Raw genomic sequence first — 17898 nt, 5'->3', positions numbered from 1 at the left:
TGTCTTTTTCCCCACAAGCCATAAACATGAACATCAAACGCAAGTTAGGACACTATAAAGGCCTAAGGGGGAACAGATAATTATCAAGATGGGTAGGACATGCTTCCTTTAAGCTGATATCATTATGTAGCATCACATTAATAGGACTGGAGTTTTATTTCTTTTTTGCTAGGTTTTAAAATATGTTATTTAGCACAGGGAAGAAGCAGACGGACTTGAGTAAGGAAAAACTGCTGTTCCCAAAAGCATTTTCAAATTAATTGATCATTACATATATTATTATGTATTTTAATGGATAAAATAATTTAGTGTCAAAAATCAGGTAAGTTTTGTGGCAAGCAAAAGATAAAGTAAGTAGTAACACTGTATTCAGTTATTTCTGGCATCTGACCAGTATATCAGATATATAATCAGTATATGTGCCACAAGAAGCTATATGAGCTGATAACACTCAAAATGAGAACTGGGCAAAAACATATCTAACTATATAGACAAAATTGTCCATTTTCATAGCCTTTCCCCCTCCCTTCTGTTCTAAGCAGAAGATAGCACATTTCTGCAAATGAGATGATGAAGGAGCAAGATCTACAGGCAAGCAGGCAGAGCACACAGATAATAGTGAATGTACATCATAGGACTCACAGAGCTCCTATCCAGCATAAGTTGTCAAATGCGGCCTTCCAGCCTGAATTTCCGAACAGATATTAAAAATTCATTTAGGAAGAAATTATTTCAGAAACATTATGCCAGAGTTAAACCTTCCTGCCTTTTCAGCTCCAGAAACCTAAAAGAACCGACTCTTGAGAATTATACATTTACCATAATTCTATCTTTGTTATTTTAGCGTAAAGGCGCACCCACAAAGTCAATGCCTTACAGCTTCTATTAGCTTATATTCCCCCACTTCACAGGGTAAAGTCAACCTACTACATATCTTAGGAATCAAGAAAGTATTTCCCAAAGCCAAGAATTAGAAGATGTGCACTATTGTGTACATTTGATTTCCAGTTGCTCTCAATTTCCTTCTTTTTCCATAGCTATAATTATTAGAATAATTATATATTTACCAGTTTATATATGTACATTATTTAAAAAAAAAGAAAAGAGGGAATTAATTAACATTTTGGGGTTTGAAACAATTGTAAAAGCTACTGTGTTCCTGCAGGCTCAAACAACATCTCAAATTAAGTTTCTCGTGTTCTATACACATTGGGACCGAACTGCTGAGACACAGGAAACATGTTCTTTAGGGACAAATTATCTTTGATGAAACGCGGAAAAATTGTCCAATCTCACATTTAAATGATTTATTTTAGCTTTCACTTACTGATGAATCACTGACTTGACCTTAATCTAGCTTTTTATGTCTATAATTAGCCTTTTCATGTGCCTATTGTAGGGCTTATGCACATGCACCTTAGTGTTAAAGGGGAAAGAGGTCAGGGAAAGGAGAACAAGGGAAACTGGTTAGAAAGATTTAAGGGATGCCAAGCATTGTGCAGAAAATCCAGTCTGAGAGAAACAAGAAGTACAATAAAAGAAACTAAGAGCTATTTCATCTGACACATACAGGTTAATTTAAAATGTTCACAGCACCCTTCGGCAGAGAGTATCACAATAACTATCCAAAAACACTTGTTATTTGAGGCATGCAGATGTTCACTAGTTTACTTGGTTAACAAAAGCAGACAGCAGCAAGAAGGATGCCTAAATCATTCTGCCATAGCTAACAGGAAGACAACCCCTCACAACTGGGGTCCAGATTCTGCTCTGGAAATCTAAGGACCAGGAAATATATATATATGAAGGGAAAGCTTCATAAAGTCTTATAAGGACTGCAAAATAATTTCCAAAGGAATGCAGAGGAAGTCTCATCCCTTGTGGTACCTAAAAGTAGATGGAACAAAACAGTGGAAAGAAACCCAAGGAAAAACCCAGTACTGGCAAGTTGACAGGCTGTATGGAATATATTTTTTTCTTTCATCTCTGACTTCTGTTAACATTCTTATGGCTCTACAGGCAGCCAGGTAGGACCCTTTGGTTTATACTCCGTAAACACAAGCCAAAAGCCTCACACAGTTCCATTTGGTAATGTCAGCTTAACATGCTCAAATACACACAGACTTCTGACAATGAGTCAAGTTCCCATTCAAACATATGACAAAAACCATCCAAGATTATTTCAACTAATAAACACTTGGTTAAAAAGCATGTCAAATCAACTTGGTCTTTACATCAATTTAATTGGCTTTTACCACAACCACTGCCTAAGCCACAGCGTGCTGCAGGAAGCACCGAAAGATAAAGGCATTCTCACAGCACTCCCCTGACTGTCATCGCTTCCCTGGTTACATAAAGCTATGGACTTTGCACTAGAAAAGAGATTCGCCAACAACCAGGCTTCTGTTGTGAAATATTTTTAAGGATGTCAACATCCTGACTTCCGGAAATTAGAATTTGGCACAAATACTGCACCAAAATTAAATTCTTAAAGGAAAGGACAAAGGCTTGTATCCTGTCATGGTACACAGTTTCAAAACCCTCTCCAAATGCTGTCCTTTGATTCAACCTTCATAGTATCATTCTTACAAAAGACATCTCTTCATAAGAAATACAACACTTGAAAATATGCACAGTGTTACCCCAAGTTTATACAGATGCTGTTCATTAACATATTTATTCTCTTTATAAAACTGAGACATTTGGACTTCAGATTTTTCCAAATTCCATTCCAACTCCCCTACTGCGTTTGTATACTGAGCATTAAAAAGACAACCAAAGCGAAAAATAAAAACAAAAAATTCAACACAAGAACACAACCAAAGTGCAAAGTAATTTGTGAGATGTTGGATTTACAGATCCTGAAATCACCTTCTTCAAAACATTTTTCTTTCCAGAATTTAATACACAGTTACAGTAATACAGAAAGCAGAGCTGGTGCGGCTAGCTCTTCCCCAAGAGACAGCATCTCTAACAGACTACTCTGACAAGCAATTAGAGAAAAGCAAGGCAAATTTCTACCAGACAGATGAAAGGAATACAGCAGACATGCATTTGACAGTTAAAACATTGATTGGAATAGCAGCAGCTATAAGCACGGAGAAAAAGACTGAAATCTCTTCAGAGACTCTTCTACCACACTAAAAGCTGCTTCGCCTGAATAGGACCAAGCCGCACTTGAAAGGCTAAGATGAAGTGTCCCTTTTACATAAAAAGCAAGCCTTCTTGCTTTACAAGTACCATGCTGAAGCTAGCCAAGAACAAATAAACACAAAATTCACTAAAAATACTTCAGAGACAGAAGTTCTTAAAGACAACTCAGTCCAACCGAAAACATGCATTCAAACATACTGTCCTGTCTCCATATGTATTTCCTCTTACAAAATGGTGACATGAGCTAAAATTCCATTCCCACTGTGAGATCTCTTGACGACTCATGAAAAGATGAATCACTATTCTCAATGGAAATAATGACTTATGACAGCTGTAACTTCTGATGTTTGAAGTATCACATGGGCAAAGTTAGAGTGACTCCTTGCTGTAAATAATTAGCGAATTGCAGCAAAATGTATTTTACTACCTAGCTTTAAAGGGTGATGGAGAATTAACAGTCTAGAGTCTCACCCATGCTACAGGATAAAGGCATGAGGAAAGCCAGAGTCTAAACTAGTTCCAAAACCTTTGTGACAGGGACCAAAAGCAGATGCTTGGACAAAGAGAGCAGTGGGAGCATCAACAGAGTGAGCCTTCTCCAAGCATGCCCTCAGTTGCCATTTAAGGATTTAAGCTGCCTCCAGAACATTCTGCCAAACTACCACAACCAAACTGATCTTCTGTGAATGTCCTTGCTGAATGCACTAATGCCTCAGGCCTTGGAGATAACCTGTGGCACTGACCTCTACAGTTTGACTACGTGCTGTGTGAGGAAGCACTTTGTTTCAATTTTGTGGGGAACTGATTCACTTAGTGTCCCTCGATTATCATGCATGAGAAAATAATTATTTCCATTTACCACATGTGTGCTGCTCAGGATATCGACGTCCTAAATCAGATGCCTCTTGTACATTTTCTTTCCCATTTGAACAGTCATGGCATAGTAGTCCTAGGAGATAGAGCACAGGTAATCTGGTAATGGAAACAGGGAATCGACTGCATCTAAAACCCGAAATATGTTTGCATGAATGCATAATAATGCCCTCTGGTTTAGCTTACTTGCTTTTTTAAAGCTCTCTGGTTTCTGACCAGTGCTAGAGACTGACCTGAAGTATTCCCACAACAAAGAGGGATCCCCTAACAAGCCCTCTTTGCTGAGTAACAGTTCCTAATAACTACCTCAGGACTTTTTCTTAGAGATATCATCAGAAACATCTAATTAAATAGGTCGATAAGCCATCTATTTTAATAATATTCCTGCTACAACCCTGGCATCAATTCTGCGGGGTTTCAGAATAACAAATTGTGGTATGTTGCACTGAAAAAGCAGTTCAATGTCTTTGAGAAGCAAACTGATTCCTTTCAGAAGAAAGAGGGCAAACAGGGAAGGAAGGAGTTTTCATACTTAGCCTTTTTTAACCGACCAGTCTCTTCACTCTCCTGCAACATCCCATGGAGAAAGCAGGGCTTCTCCTGAGTGAGAATCCAGCCTTAGATTTGTGAAAGTGCCCTTTGATAGCCCCATCCCTCTTCACTGCCTATAGCCAACTAGGCTAAGCTCATATGCACAGCTAGTATGCAAACCTTTCCACACACTCCTCTGCATATCTGAAAGCAAGTATGTATATTAAGAGATCTGATTCTGGACAAAGAATCATCTTTTTTTACAACATGTCATGGTCTCAGCCCTTACAATTTTCCCTCACAGTAGAGTAGGTCTACATATGTATATGTATATACTTAGATATTTAAAAAGATTTTTTTTAATATGTATGTATAAATATATAGAAGCGTTATTTCTGCACCACAATAGAGCACAGTGATATTCAGAGGCTTCCAGATGCTCTGTTCAGTTCAACCAGCATGCACGGCTTCTGCAATACACCATGAAATACCCACCTTGGCAGCCACTTCCCCAAAACTGTCATACACATGTATTGCCATGGGTTTCTTTCCTCCCTCCTGATATTCTCTTGTTCCTTCATCTTTCTAGGCCATTCTCTTGTTCCTTCATCTTTCTAGGCTATTCTCTTGTTCCTTCATCTTCCAGACCATGGTTAGGGGGTGCAGAGGTCCTCTGCACTCCAGCACCAAACTTGGAGCCAGGCTGGACTGCCTGCCCGGGACAGGGGGCACAGCAAGGGCCTGTGGTACCCCTAGAGCAGTGCCAGCAAACACTGTCATTCCAGTGGTTAGAATCATAGAATGACAGAATGGTTAGCGTTGGGAAGGACCTTAAAGCTCATCCAATTCCAACCCCACTGCAGGCAGGGACACCTCTCACTAGACCAGGTTGCACAAGGCCCTGTCCAACCTGGCCTTGAATGAAGGGATGGAGCATTCACAACTTCCTTGTGCAGCCTGTTCCAGTACCTCACCACCCTGATGGCAAAGAACTTCTTTATATCTAACCTGAATTTTCCCTGTTTAAATCCATTACCCCTTGTCCTGTCACTATAGTCCCTGATGAATAGTCTCTCTCTGGCATCCTTGTAGGCTCTAGTTGATGGCAGAAACATTGTCTTTGTTGTACCTGCCAAGCCATGAAGCAGATGACCAGGTCCATGCTTAACAAGGCAGCTGCAAATTCGACAAAGGTATTTCTTACAAATATTGTACAAGCCCTTTGGGAAGGCAGCCTTAAATCTGCACAGGGTTACGTCTTGCACAGGTGGCCTGTATAACTTCACAGGATCATGTTCTTAAATTTTTTTTCAAAGCCTGCTCACTACATTTATTACTGTAGTTCTGACTAAGCCTCCAAACTATTTTTACAGTCCCTGAACAATAGTAATCATTTAGGATCAAGTTCAACCTGCTAAACTGAATTGTACCTAGATCAGAGCCTTAAAACCCCACATCTCTGACAAATCCTGTTGATAACAACACATACAGGATATCAACTGGATAATGTTGATTTACGAGCTATATGAGGAACACCACAAGAACAAGAATTTGCTATAAGGTTTTGTCATCATTCAGACCCTTAAGAAATGCAGTGCATTTTAATACCCTCTTAGCAACAACTTAATTTTGAAATGTGCAATGCAGAGTAAGGTAAAGATGATCAGGTTTGTGAATAATGACTCTTATCAGTTTTCAGTGTCATTTAAGAAACCTGTCTAGAACCTAACAGCACATTATGAAGTTGTACATATCATTCTTCAAATAAAGTAACACTACATCTAGAACAGCAATTTGCAAAAGGCTATTTTCATTGTATCAAAAAAAGACTGAAGATTTTACTTAACTCCTCTGATGAACAGAAAAAAAAAAATCAAGATATTTGACTTATTTGAAGAGCAACTTAAAACTACTCAAATTTAATTCCATTTCCTGAAACAAGAGGCACTACTATTTACTGTTGAAGCATTTGTCCAGAGTCATATACACTGTAAAGAAATCACTAACTAACCTTAAAGAGATGGGTAAGTTTCAGCTCTGCAGCTCTACTTTGCAAGAAGCTGAAGTTATGACAAAAACAATTTCACTATGCAAATGATCTGAGTATAAACACACAGACTGTCTTCATCTCATGCCAGCTAAGAAATTAACAATGAACCTGTACAAAATAATGACAGCAATACCATTTTAAATACCAGTGTTATGAGCCACAATCTACCTCACAAAACCATATATATGCATTTCTTCCTCGTTTTCCTTCAGTTCAACCTTAAAAGCCAAACTGGGCGGTAGTTTTACTTTTCAGGTATGATGAATATACCTTTCCCTTTCCCACTGAATTTTATCTTTGTTGGGTTTCTTTGTGGGTTTTGATTGGTTGGGTGGGTTTTTTCCTCGTTCTCTTCTTTTCAAGGCTACATGGCAAGAAAATTATTAAAACTTGAAGTAAGGAGAAAACGTCTTGCTGTCTCTAGATCCGTTATTTTAATTAATGAATATGCTTGTGTTAACAACAGACCTTTAGAAATGCTACATTTTGTGACTGGCCAGACTATACTTAAAAGGAAAATGCATGTAGTCCGAGTTATACTAGCAGTATTGTTAACAACACTCCTTTAAATGATACATTTTGTGACTGGCCCTACTATACTTAAAGGAAAATGCATGTAGTCTGAGTTACACTAGCAGTATAACTAGCATATTAGTTATGTTATACAACAGTCCCTAACTCTGTAATCCAGTCTTACACATGCAGCCCCACAGACTTTAATGCACAAGGAAAGCTTGCAGAATCCTACCATATGCACTCTGATGTTCACCAGGCATTTGGTACTACATGATGCAGGACATATTTTAAAGCCTTTCATTTAAAAGCCTTTCCTTTCCTTTATCTCCAGAAATTTATATGAGCAGAAAACCTAACATTTTGGTGTCAGAAGAGTGTTAGGATCTCTGATCATTCCTCCAATAGAATTGCTTGCACATAGAGAGGAAAAACTAGCTATTCAGGGCTGTGTATTGTCTCAGTCAAGGTAAATTAACTCCACTGTTAACACTTTTTAAATACTTACTCATTTGTAACTTAAATACTTACTCATTCTCAAAACAGAATTGATTGGAAGAGTGCTAAGAAAAATTATCCTCTTAGAGAAAGAATGTAAACACTATGGGAACATAAGATCACTACACACACCTGCTGTGTGTTAAAATGACTCCTTTACAACCACTCAAAAATCAAACAAGGGGCTGCTCTGGAATTACTAGTTTTTTTGATGTTAAGCAAATGTTCACAAGCAAACTTACATGTTTTTTTTAAATGTGTCCTGGAGAGATGTGTGTACCTATATAACACAGAATTAGAAGGATATGTTCAGAAGATGAAGTACACAGGTACTTTAAGAAATGGCATTAACCCGCTGACTTAATGTATAACAAATTAGCACTATTCATGTGCAAAGTGTCATGGTGCCCTCATGGGCTAAATATTAGCTTCAGATTAATTTCAGTGAAGTCTTAATACATGGCAGCTCTAAGGAGGCCCTCTGTGCCTGCAGGATATGACTCACTGCTTCTCTAGGAAGGCCTTGCATGTTAAATGCAAACATTTATAGTCACCTGTCCATGCCCTCCCTAACACACCTAAAAAGCTGCAGACCTGTCCTCAGCTGCCAGAAAAACACCAGTAGAAACACAATAAAATTGCTACTGAGATTAAAAAAAAGCAACTCTAACACCACCCTCCTGGCAGATCAACCCATTTATGATGCCTGCTGTTCAGGGAACAGGCTCCTTCCCAAATCTTCCCATAATTCCAGGGCTAAAGAGAGGCAGCAAAAAGGTCCCTACTGCATCTCCTGTGTCCCACCTTGCCTCTGCCTAGTTCCATGCTGTTCGCCACTGGACATCACAGAGGCAGGTGGACAAGCTTTCTGCCAAGTCTCTCCAGCACCAACATGCATGTAACAGAGCTCCAGCAAAATACAGGACAACTGACGATAAACAAGTAAGCTTGGCAATACAAAGACTCTGCCTTAATGTTAACTACCATTCTTCCAAAAGGTTAATCAGGTGTTTGAACTGGGCTTTTCAGAGAGTACTTTAGAGGGGTGGGGATAGGGAAGAAGGCATCGAGGCTTTAGTGTTCCCTTAGGACCTCTCTGAACATCAGACCCTTGTAATATATTCATATACGTGCATCCATTTATGCCTGCAAAATCCCTTTCCTTGGCTGCCACTAGCCACTGGGCTAGCAACTGGCCACAGCTATATTTTATTTGAAGGTTTAAACCCTTATATTGAAGGGTTAAAACAAAGAGAGGAACAAATAACAGTATGTGCTTTAAGTCACCTCTCGAGCATGCCTTGCCCTTGCCCTTCCCCTCCAAGGACTCAGCTACAGTATAATCAAAACCAGGGTGAAGTCACAGCTGCAGACACAAATCAACATTTGCTTTTACATACAAACCTCATGTAGCAAAATGTGGGGTCCTTATGTAGCAATGAAAAGAATATATGACTTCTCTCCATTCATCCCATGCCAAAGCACAGATCATGGCCTCAAGACCAAATTTCAAACAAGCAGAAGATAGGGCTGAGGAGAAGAAAGCACAGGCAGGGACACAGATGAGGTACATCTACTTGGCTCACTGACCTCCATTCCACCACTCTTTCTGTCAGGAGGCAATTTAACTTGACTGCTTTTAAGAAATTTCCTATTAGAAAGCTGTTGTTTCCAGTGCATTTTTATTGCATTTGCCAAAGCTGCATCATCAGAACAGGGTATATTCCTATGGGAGCTGAAGGTCCAAAACTGTAAGCCATTATAATAAATAATACCAAATGCTGTGGCTAGTAAAACCTGTAATCTGAACATGTACAAAAATTAATTTCACTATGTACAGTTACTATTCAAACTGTGCTTTTCACATTTTCCTGGCAGACACATATAGCCACAGTTACCAATGAGCATGAACAGTATGAAAAAATAAAAAGCCACCACTCAAAGTCAGAATTTTACTTGAGCTTATTTAAGGCAATAAACAATGAAAAAAGATTCTTCAAAGAAATAAAGAACTACAAAGTTGACTTGAGAATCTACCTGGAAGCTCATGTTTCCTTTGTGCTCATTTGCGTGGAGGTGAAGAAGCACCAGGTAATGAAAAAAAACCTGCTGCCACAAAATCAACAGGTAAGAACAAGTAAGAACAGAAGAATAATTAAACACAAAACAACAAAAAGCCTCCAAAACAACAAAAAGAAATACACATTCCTGTTGGAAAAAGAGATTTTGTTTCAAAATACCAATGCAACACTGACCTCCACTTCCACCAAAGCCTAGAAATTAAAGTTTTCTAAATTTCTTAGGAGCACCTTGTGACTCTAGGGCACTCTTGTCAAAATCATGCAACTTGTCACCATAAATCACAGCAAGAGCCCACAGGCAGCATATGTAGAGTTAGATAAGTGGTTTACAAGGCACTGTACTGAGCCAGGACTCCTAGCTCAGAGGTGAGAATTCATGCCATTCACCCAGATGTCAGCATCCCTTCACTAACACCAGGAACCTAAAACCTCTGTCCCATAGGAAATAAGATCTTATCTGTATAGAAAGGTTACAGTGAGAGGACTGGAGATCTGAGAGAGATTTTGCTTCCATTAAACTCCTGGGAAAGAATGATTTAGGATATTTATTTGATTTATCCAAATTTTTCTCTTGGATATTAAATACGGAGAAAGTGGGTGTGGGGAGTGGGGAAAGGAATCTTCCATGGCCATCTACATGGAAAATACCAGAGCTGATTTCTTGCAAAACTAAATATTATCACAGTCAGAAAAAATGTTAGCCTGTTGTTATATACTTAGGTATTGCCATTAATGAGACAAGAAAGCAAGGAGAAAATGATGTGATACCACGCTGCTTTCGTACTACAGAATACAAAGAAAAACTCAGTATTTCTTCAACACAGGTACACAAAGTACCAAATTGCAGAATGCAATAAAGACCTGAACCTTAGTATATATAAGGAAGACCGAGTCCACAGCTAAAAGAAAACCGTAAAAAATAGGAAAAAACCCAGCCTTGAGTAATTTAATTTCTGATCAGAAAATCCAAAGATTACTGTCTGATTCCTAGATTGTAGCAGAATGTAATCATGTATGGGGACAGTATGAAAATGTCTGGCTTGAAACAAACAAACAACAATCAAAACCACCACTACCCCTCAAAAAAAAAAAGCGCCAAACAAAAACCTAACCCAACTCAGAAATCCTAGGTTTAGATATAAGCCTGAAGTCCTGCCTAGTCCTTGTTCACAGATGCTTTGTGCCAGCATGACAAAAACAGTAAAATTCTTCAAAACAGAAATGCTGTTCTCAACAGCTTCTATGAGCTAAGTACTATCTGATATCAGACAGCACTCAAAGAATTGGTCTGAAGTATAAAAGATGAAGCTCATGAAGGCAAACTGACATTAATGTAGGAAAGAAAACACAGGGCTTAGGAAAAAGAAAAATTAAGCTATTTTCCACAAAGCTGTCTAAAGGTGGGGAATTCCAGATCAGGGAGAAGTTCACGGACTTTCAAAGCTTGGCTAATATGTTTTCTGTGTTGCTTAGATGCAAAAAACAGACAAAAAGAGATTTTTGGACAAATCAAACTGATACCAAGCTAGCAAACAAGCAGACAAAAAAATCAGATCTACAATTGCTGTGAAAGCCTTATCTGGACATTTCATGTAACTCCAATAGCCACAAAAGAAGATAAAACTGTGTATTTCAAAATATCAATCAACTCATTCTTATAAAGAAATCCTAAAAATGGACTGCTAAAGACAACTGTCTGAAGTAGGGCTTCCCACACAATATAGTGGGAAAAATAGCAGGGTTGGTTTTGAAAAGTTATTTTATTCATGTCTGCCTTGGTAAAATCAGGGGCACCTGTGGATTCCCCCACCTCCTCCTCCAAACAAGGCATCTTCTTGGAGCAGGTCGCAAATGATCAAATCAATGGAATAATGATCTTGATTGTCCTAGCCAACTCCACAGACATGAGTTCACAAGAGAGGCAGCCATGCAGCTTCCTCAGACGTTAGTAGAGACTTTTGATCTTTCTTTGAAGAAACTGTTCTCAGGATATGTAAAAGTCTGTGGTTTATTTTCATGTGTGGGGAAAAGCAACACTGAGGCAAACACTCCCACACAAAAAATGTCTCAAAAAAGCTATGCTTGTCAGAAATACCCTTGAAGAAAATTAATATATACTCACTTTGAAGGTATACATTTTTATTCTCTAGTCCTCACTGTGGTTTCAGATGCCTATTTCATGACTCATGGATGTATGCAAACACCAAACAGATTAAAAAAAAGAATAAAACAGAAATGAACATGGCTGCAAGGGTTAAGAAATTTGGGTCCTGGATACCCAGATCAATTACTGTGGGATAAGAAATTAACTTAAACTAGGTATCATGTACCAGTTAGTCCTTGCTTACTAGCCATACATATTTCATTGAAAACAAAAACAAGGTACTTCAGCTGTGTGTACTACTGCTCTTTCGCTGAAAGTTTATAAAAGACCATTTATTTTGTATTTGCCACATGCATGAAAGCACGAAAGAATTAAACAGACACATACTTGGTACACAAATACATTATTTAAAATGTTATATGTGTGCATATGGAGACACACACAGAGTGAAATACAAGAACTACCATTGCTTTCTTCCTTCTCTTTCACCCCCAGCTGTACAGCTAATAATACCATAACATTCTATTTCTTCAATTAGATACTCTTTAGCGAATTGTGATTTTAGGCTGCTTTTCAAAATGATCTTATACTACGTTACCAGCATGCTTAAGGGCACACAAGAAGACTATTGGTCACAAGCACTTCTTTGCCAGAGACAATTTGTCTTTCATCAGAAAGGAGGGACCATATTATAATAGACACACTGGCCACTGAAGTGGCATTTGTATGCACGCATGTGTATGCGTAGGGAAAGTTAATAACTGAAGTCAGAAATGTAAGAATTCCACCACACTGTATGAGCTACTTTTGTCTTTTTTTTCTTACAGACTTCTCTTCATAAAATTTGTAGTTTGCTTCTCAATAATTTGAAAAAGTTTTAAAATTAAGAGATCTGTTATGCTATCAAAAACATTGTAAGAAAAACCTTTAATTAATAGTATTTTTAATCCCACTTAGATTATTAACATAGAACATTAGAAGTTCGCATTTTGGGGTGACAGGAAGGTCCAGGAAGTGGGAGGGAACACTATTGAGAAAAGGGACTTTTTTTTTCTCTTAATTATTTTTTTTTAATCTGTTATCACAAAACTCACCTTGAAATATTTATAAGGTTATCACACCTGGTAACCTTATAACCTGGTGATAGGATTTTGGCTATGTCAGGTCTGCTGAGGACAGCAAAGTAAGTATGGGCAACAGTGTAGATTACTGCAGGTTGCCTATCTATCAGAAGCATGTTCAAGCAAGGGCACATACCTGCCAGCTAGGAGACAAGCAAACACATTGCTTGTGAGCATTTAGAGAGCCTTGTGCACCAAGAAACTTCTCCTGGATTTTAAACTCTGCCAAAACTGTCATGTACTCGCACAAAAGCACTGTGCTGCTGAGCAACACTTTCAGATACGTTTGCACCAAGTTTGGCACAAGGAGATACTAATCGTGACCAGGACCTCTGTAACATTTTGATTAGTAAGTCTTTAGTTAGAAAGGGGAGAGCAAAAGCCAGAAATGGAAGTATTGAGAGGTGCATGGATCTCATATGAAAGAATCAGAAATGAGATAGAGGTGTGTAAAAGGTAGATCAGATCAATAACCTGCAGAACATAAACCAAAAGCCAGTAAAAATCCTCAGTAAAGTTGCAAGCCTCTCTGCCCCCACCCCAAAATAAACCCAAAACCCAAACTGAAATATCCCCCCAAACAAACCACAAACTACACCATTCAGTAGGCAGAAGGTGTGTGACCTACCATACAGTAAGTTTTGGTGTATCCTGAAACCCCAAACCTAAAACCACTTGGTTTTGGTTTTTTTCCTTTCTGTTTTCAATCTTGCATATTGTTATTTTACAAATAGATATATAGTCTCTCCTCAAGTCCTCAAATACCCTGCTTTAGGTATTGCCTGTGGGATTTACAGAAACATGTTATGTAAAATGTAAAAAAACTTTTGTTTCACAAGTCTAAATATGCTACCCTTCAGCTTCATGAACACCCCCACGACAGATGATTCTGGGAAAAGGCCAACTGAAGTTTCAAACAAGCCAGAGAGAGAGAACAAGATACTGACACTTCCACAGATTTTACAGAAACTGGTGCCTGCAGAGAGACTTGAGACACAGCCTCAGTGAGGAAAACTTACAGCAGCTGAATGAGAATTAAACCTCAAGCACTGTATTAAATAATGATAACTGTTTCTTCAGCTCATAAAAAAGGAAAATTCTATACCTGGAAAGTAAATTCATGTAACTGAAATCAGAGAAGCTGAGTTTTATTTCAGTGCACTTTACCAATAAAAATCTGTCATACACACAACTGCAAGGTAATGGCACTGCGGTTTACCTTTTCAAATAGTAAGATCTACCTGATCTTATAGTAACATTTTTTCACATGCAACAAAAATCTCTCTAGTAGAAATCATTATTAATAATCCACTTTTAGTGTCTAATTACAAACTGAATGTGAAGCATTTTACTTTAGAAAGAGAAAAATCCCCTAAATTCAAGGAAGCAGAGAAAAAGTTACCTATATTAATCTCTCAGAAGCAATTCAGTATAATTGCATAAAATTCCCCACAGCCCTCAACTTACAGAAGTAGAAAGTTAAAGAAATTCTAGCTATTTTGATTTCTCCTCCACCTTTTGAACCCATGGAAACATGGGATTATACTAGTGTTGCTGCCCTGCAGCAGCACATTATAGCAACCACGCATGTAAGTCTTCCAGCGCCAAAACCTGGAGAGGGACTTTTTACAAGGGCCTGTAGGGACAGAACAAAGGGGAACAGCTTTAAACTGAAAGAGGGTGGGTTTAGATTAGGTATTGGAAAGAAATTCTTCACTATGAGGGTGATGAAGCACTGGCACAGGTTACTCAGGGAAGCTGTGGCTGCCCCATCCCTGGCAGTGTTCAAGGCCAGGTTGGACAGGGCTTAAAGCAACCTGGTCTAGTGGAAGGTGTCCCTGACAGTGGCAGGGGATTCAAAGTGGGTGATCTTTAAGGTGCCTCCCAAACCAAATCAGTTTATGATTCTATATACAACTTCAGAGACACTTTCCAACTACAATTCAAACCTTAGCTGCACACTGTGTCCTTGAGGCATGTGTAGTACCTCACTGTCCTGGGTTCAGCAGTAGCAGTCATTTGTCTCTTTCTTAGCAGCTGGTGCAGCGCTGTGTTTTGACTTTTGGCCTGGGAACAGAGCTGATAACACAGATGTTTTAGTCTGGCCAAGGACTTTCTGAGCCTCATGCTCTGCCAGGGAGGAGGGGAAGCCAGGAGGAAGCAGAGACAGGACACCTGACCCAAACCAGCCAAAGAGGTATTCCATACCACAGCACGTCATGCCCAGGATGTAACGGGGAGTTACCCGGAAGGGCTAGGACTGCAGGGTTGGACGAGGTATCGGTTGGTGCTCGGTTGGGGGGGGGGGGGGGGGGGGCGAGTTCTCGGTCAGCTGGTGTTGAGGTGTTGTATTCTTTCCTTTTGTTATTTCCTTTATCATCATTATGGTAGCAGTAGTGATTTATGTAATACCTTAGTTACTAAACTGTTCTTATCTCAACCCATGGGAGTTGCATTCTTTTCAATTCTCCTCTCCATCCCTCTGGGAGTAGAGGGAGGGAAAGAAGGGGGGGAGTGAGTGGACGAGCTGTGTGGCTGCGTTTAAACCACAACACTTCACCAGGAAGACAAATCACCTCAAAGAAATCTACTGCATCTAACCTATTTGGTACATAAACTGTACACATATAATGTAATAAATATACTGTAATTTTCTTAAATGCTGGACCACAAACTAGGAGAGCTGAATTCCTGAGGATGACAGAGAAGAATGATTTAGCAGGAGGAAAAACTAATGCGAGTACTTCTGAGCGTTAACCATGGTAAGAAACTGTTCCAAGGTATGACCAGAGACAAGATAAAAATCAGCCCATGACAAAAAACTCTCGAAGTACTGATTTTTGAGCTGGAACCCCTGAAGAATCCAGGTCTCCATTTCAGATTTTCAGAAGAGCTACCCAGTCTTGAAAAAAAACAAAAAAATAAAAAATCGAAATTTTATGTGATACAGCAGGGAGGCCAAACTCCCAAACTCTTGAGTTTTCTTATGGATCGTCACAAGGAGGTGTAGTACCCAGACCACTTGGCTTTTACGGACCATCTGAAGAACCCTGCTTAGAAGAAGGTTTGACATCCCTCACTAGCAGTATATGTTCCTAACTATATTTTCCTAATATGAAAACTTCAAGTATGTTCCAAGCAAGCAACTTACGCTTTCAGGCACAACAAAGTGAATGGGCATGATTAAAATTGTCACAGTATGAACTCAAATATGTGGGAAAATACAGCCTCAGCCGGAGATGGGCTGAGATCAGTTAATCAGGAAGGGCTGAACTTGAGCTCAGAGCTGCAAAACTAGCAACTGGCCACATAGTGAAGGCTCTTTTCTCTACTTCCAGGAACAGTGTCCTGTGATGTGTGTGTGTATATATAGAGAGACATTACAAGAGTGAAGACCAGATCACAAATTCAAATGCCAATACTGAAATGACAGACAGCTGACAATGATGTCAATGTCCTTCTTCAAAGGACCTGGTGAAAACCTCCCACATAGATGCAGCCTTCTAAAGCCCGTACAGACCTCATATGCAAAATGTACTTGGGAAGGTCTTACCTAACCACAATCACTGCATATGTGCACAACACTACAGGACTGGAAGGGGAAGGAGGAGACAACAGGTGGTGGAAATTTCACAGCACCTTTACTATTAGCAGAGTAACATGACAACTCTGTAACACAGTTCAAAAGGCATCTCAGAAGAGGCTTCCTGTCTCCAAGGGATGAGAAATCCGAGTTGTGGTCAGATAAGCATAAACCACGACCAGCACAAAAATGACATCCGATTCTCAATCATGCACTTTTCCTGTCTGGGAGTGTTTACATTCTCAGTTGAATCCAGATTTTCTTCCTGTTTGAGATATTGCCATTCTTGCAGGATCCCCAAGCACCTCAAAGACAAACATTTGACAAGATCATGCAAGAGGGGAAACAGACTGGTAATTTATTTTCGTTCTCCTGCTTGACCCCCTGTAACTCCACATGCCAACAGATGCATCAGGCTACACAGGTAAGCACTCCTGCATCAGCCTTCCCAGATAACCTGCTTAATTTTGCAGTTTCCATGCCTGGATGGAAACACCTACTTATCCCAAGAGCCCCTGGGTGAGGAACCCGTTAAAGGAAAGAAGTCTTCTCTCATTTACTGCCCAGCCTATGCACTAAAATAGCACAAGGCCTGTATGGCCTCTTTAGAAGTGATGCAAATTTACAACAAAACAATGTATTCCCAGTCAGGGGAAAGATGAAAGTCTTAAACACATTCTGTCAGAAGGCATCAGTTCCAGAAAAGGCTCAGTGATGCTGTGAAATGGCCAGATCCTGGGATTCCAATTAATAAGACGACTTTTTCATCTTCTCCTGAGGTTCAGCACAGGTCAACTGCTGTCCCGCAGGCCACATCAGGACTACAGAGGGAGAACAAGACAAACCCGCTGCTTTCTCTGGTGAAGGACATGACATCGCCTAGCCAAAAGCCCCTTCCCATGCCTGGATACTACCTGGCACACAACCACACAAGAAAGCAAACACAGACAGGAGATTATTTTCTCCTTAGGCATGTATGTCTGTCACCAAGCTAAACATGATGCTTAAAAGTAGTTTCTGCTACACAGGAAAAGAAGAAAAGTCCTGTAGCCCTGTGGCAACTAAAGTGAGATCACCTTTTTTCTTGCCCCAACCACATTTGTAGTGATGGGAAAAGGGCTCCAAAAGGTATCATGTGCTTTGCATTCTCCCATTACTTTGGATGCTGAGCAATCTTAACTCCTTTTAAGTGTCAGTCTGTTGGAAGGAATCCCATCAATCTCAGCAAATCAAAAGGATTGTCAAATTCCTTTAAGGGATGTTAAAAACCAGAAAAATGTAATTCCTTGCTTAGTCACAGATTTTTGGAAGAAACTGCAAGTTCTCAACTATTCAGGATCCTTACACTGGGATTAAGGGAAGATTTGGTCCTGTGAGGGATTTTGTTAGCT

At 39.5% G+C, this 17898-nt stretch overlaps 1 protein-coding gene across 14 annotated transcripts in view; it reads right to left on the bottom strand.

Annotated features, from left to right (window-relative positions):
- CMSS1 (cms1 ribosomal small subunit homolog) overlaps window positions 1–17898 on the bottom strand; it is a 258974-nt gene that overhangs the window by 141548 nt on the left and 99528 nt on the right. For 7 of the 14 annotated variants that reach the window (XR_010612157.1, XM_065676584.1, XM_065676587.1 and 4 more), the window contains one exon: window positions 4013–4102. The exons of the other annotated variants lie outside the window; for them this stretch is intronic. Coding sequence is in view for 6 of the 7 variants with exons in the window: in XM_065676584.1 (XP_065532656.1) it covers window positions 4013–4102 (90 nt within the window). In the remaining variant the exon portion in view is untranslated. The remainder of the gene's footprint in view (window positions 1–4012; window positions 4103–17898) is intronic. 14 annotated transcript variants of the gene reach the window in all.

Source organism: Lathamus discolor, chromosome 4 (genome assembly GCF_037157495.1).
Source record: "Lathamus discolor isolate bLatDis1 chromosome 4, bLatDis1.hap1, whole genome shotgun sequence".
NCBI classification, from domain to species: Eukaryota; Metazoa; Chordata; class Aves; order Psittaciformes; family Psittacidae; genus Lathamus; species Lathamus discolor.
The sequence above is the reverse complement of the archived record's forward strand: the minus strand, read 5'-3'. Positions and strand labels throughout refer to the sequence as shown.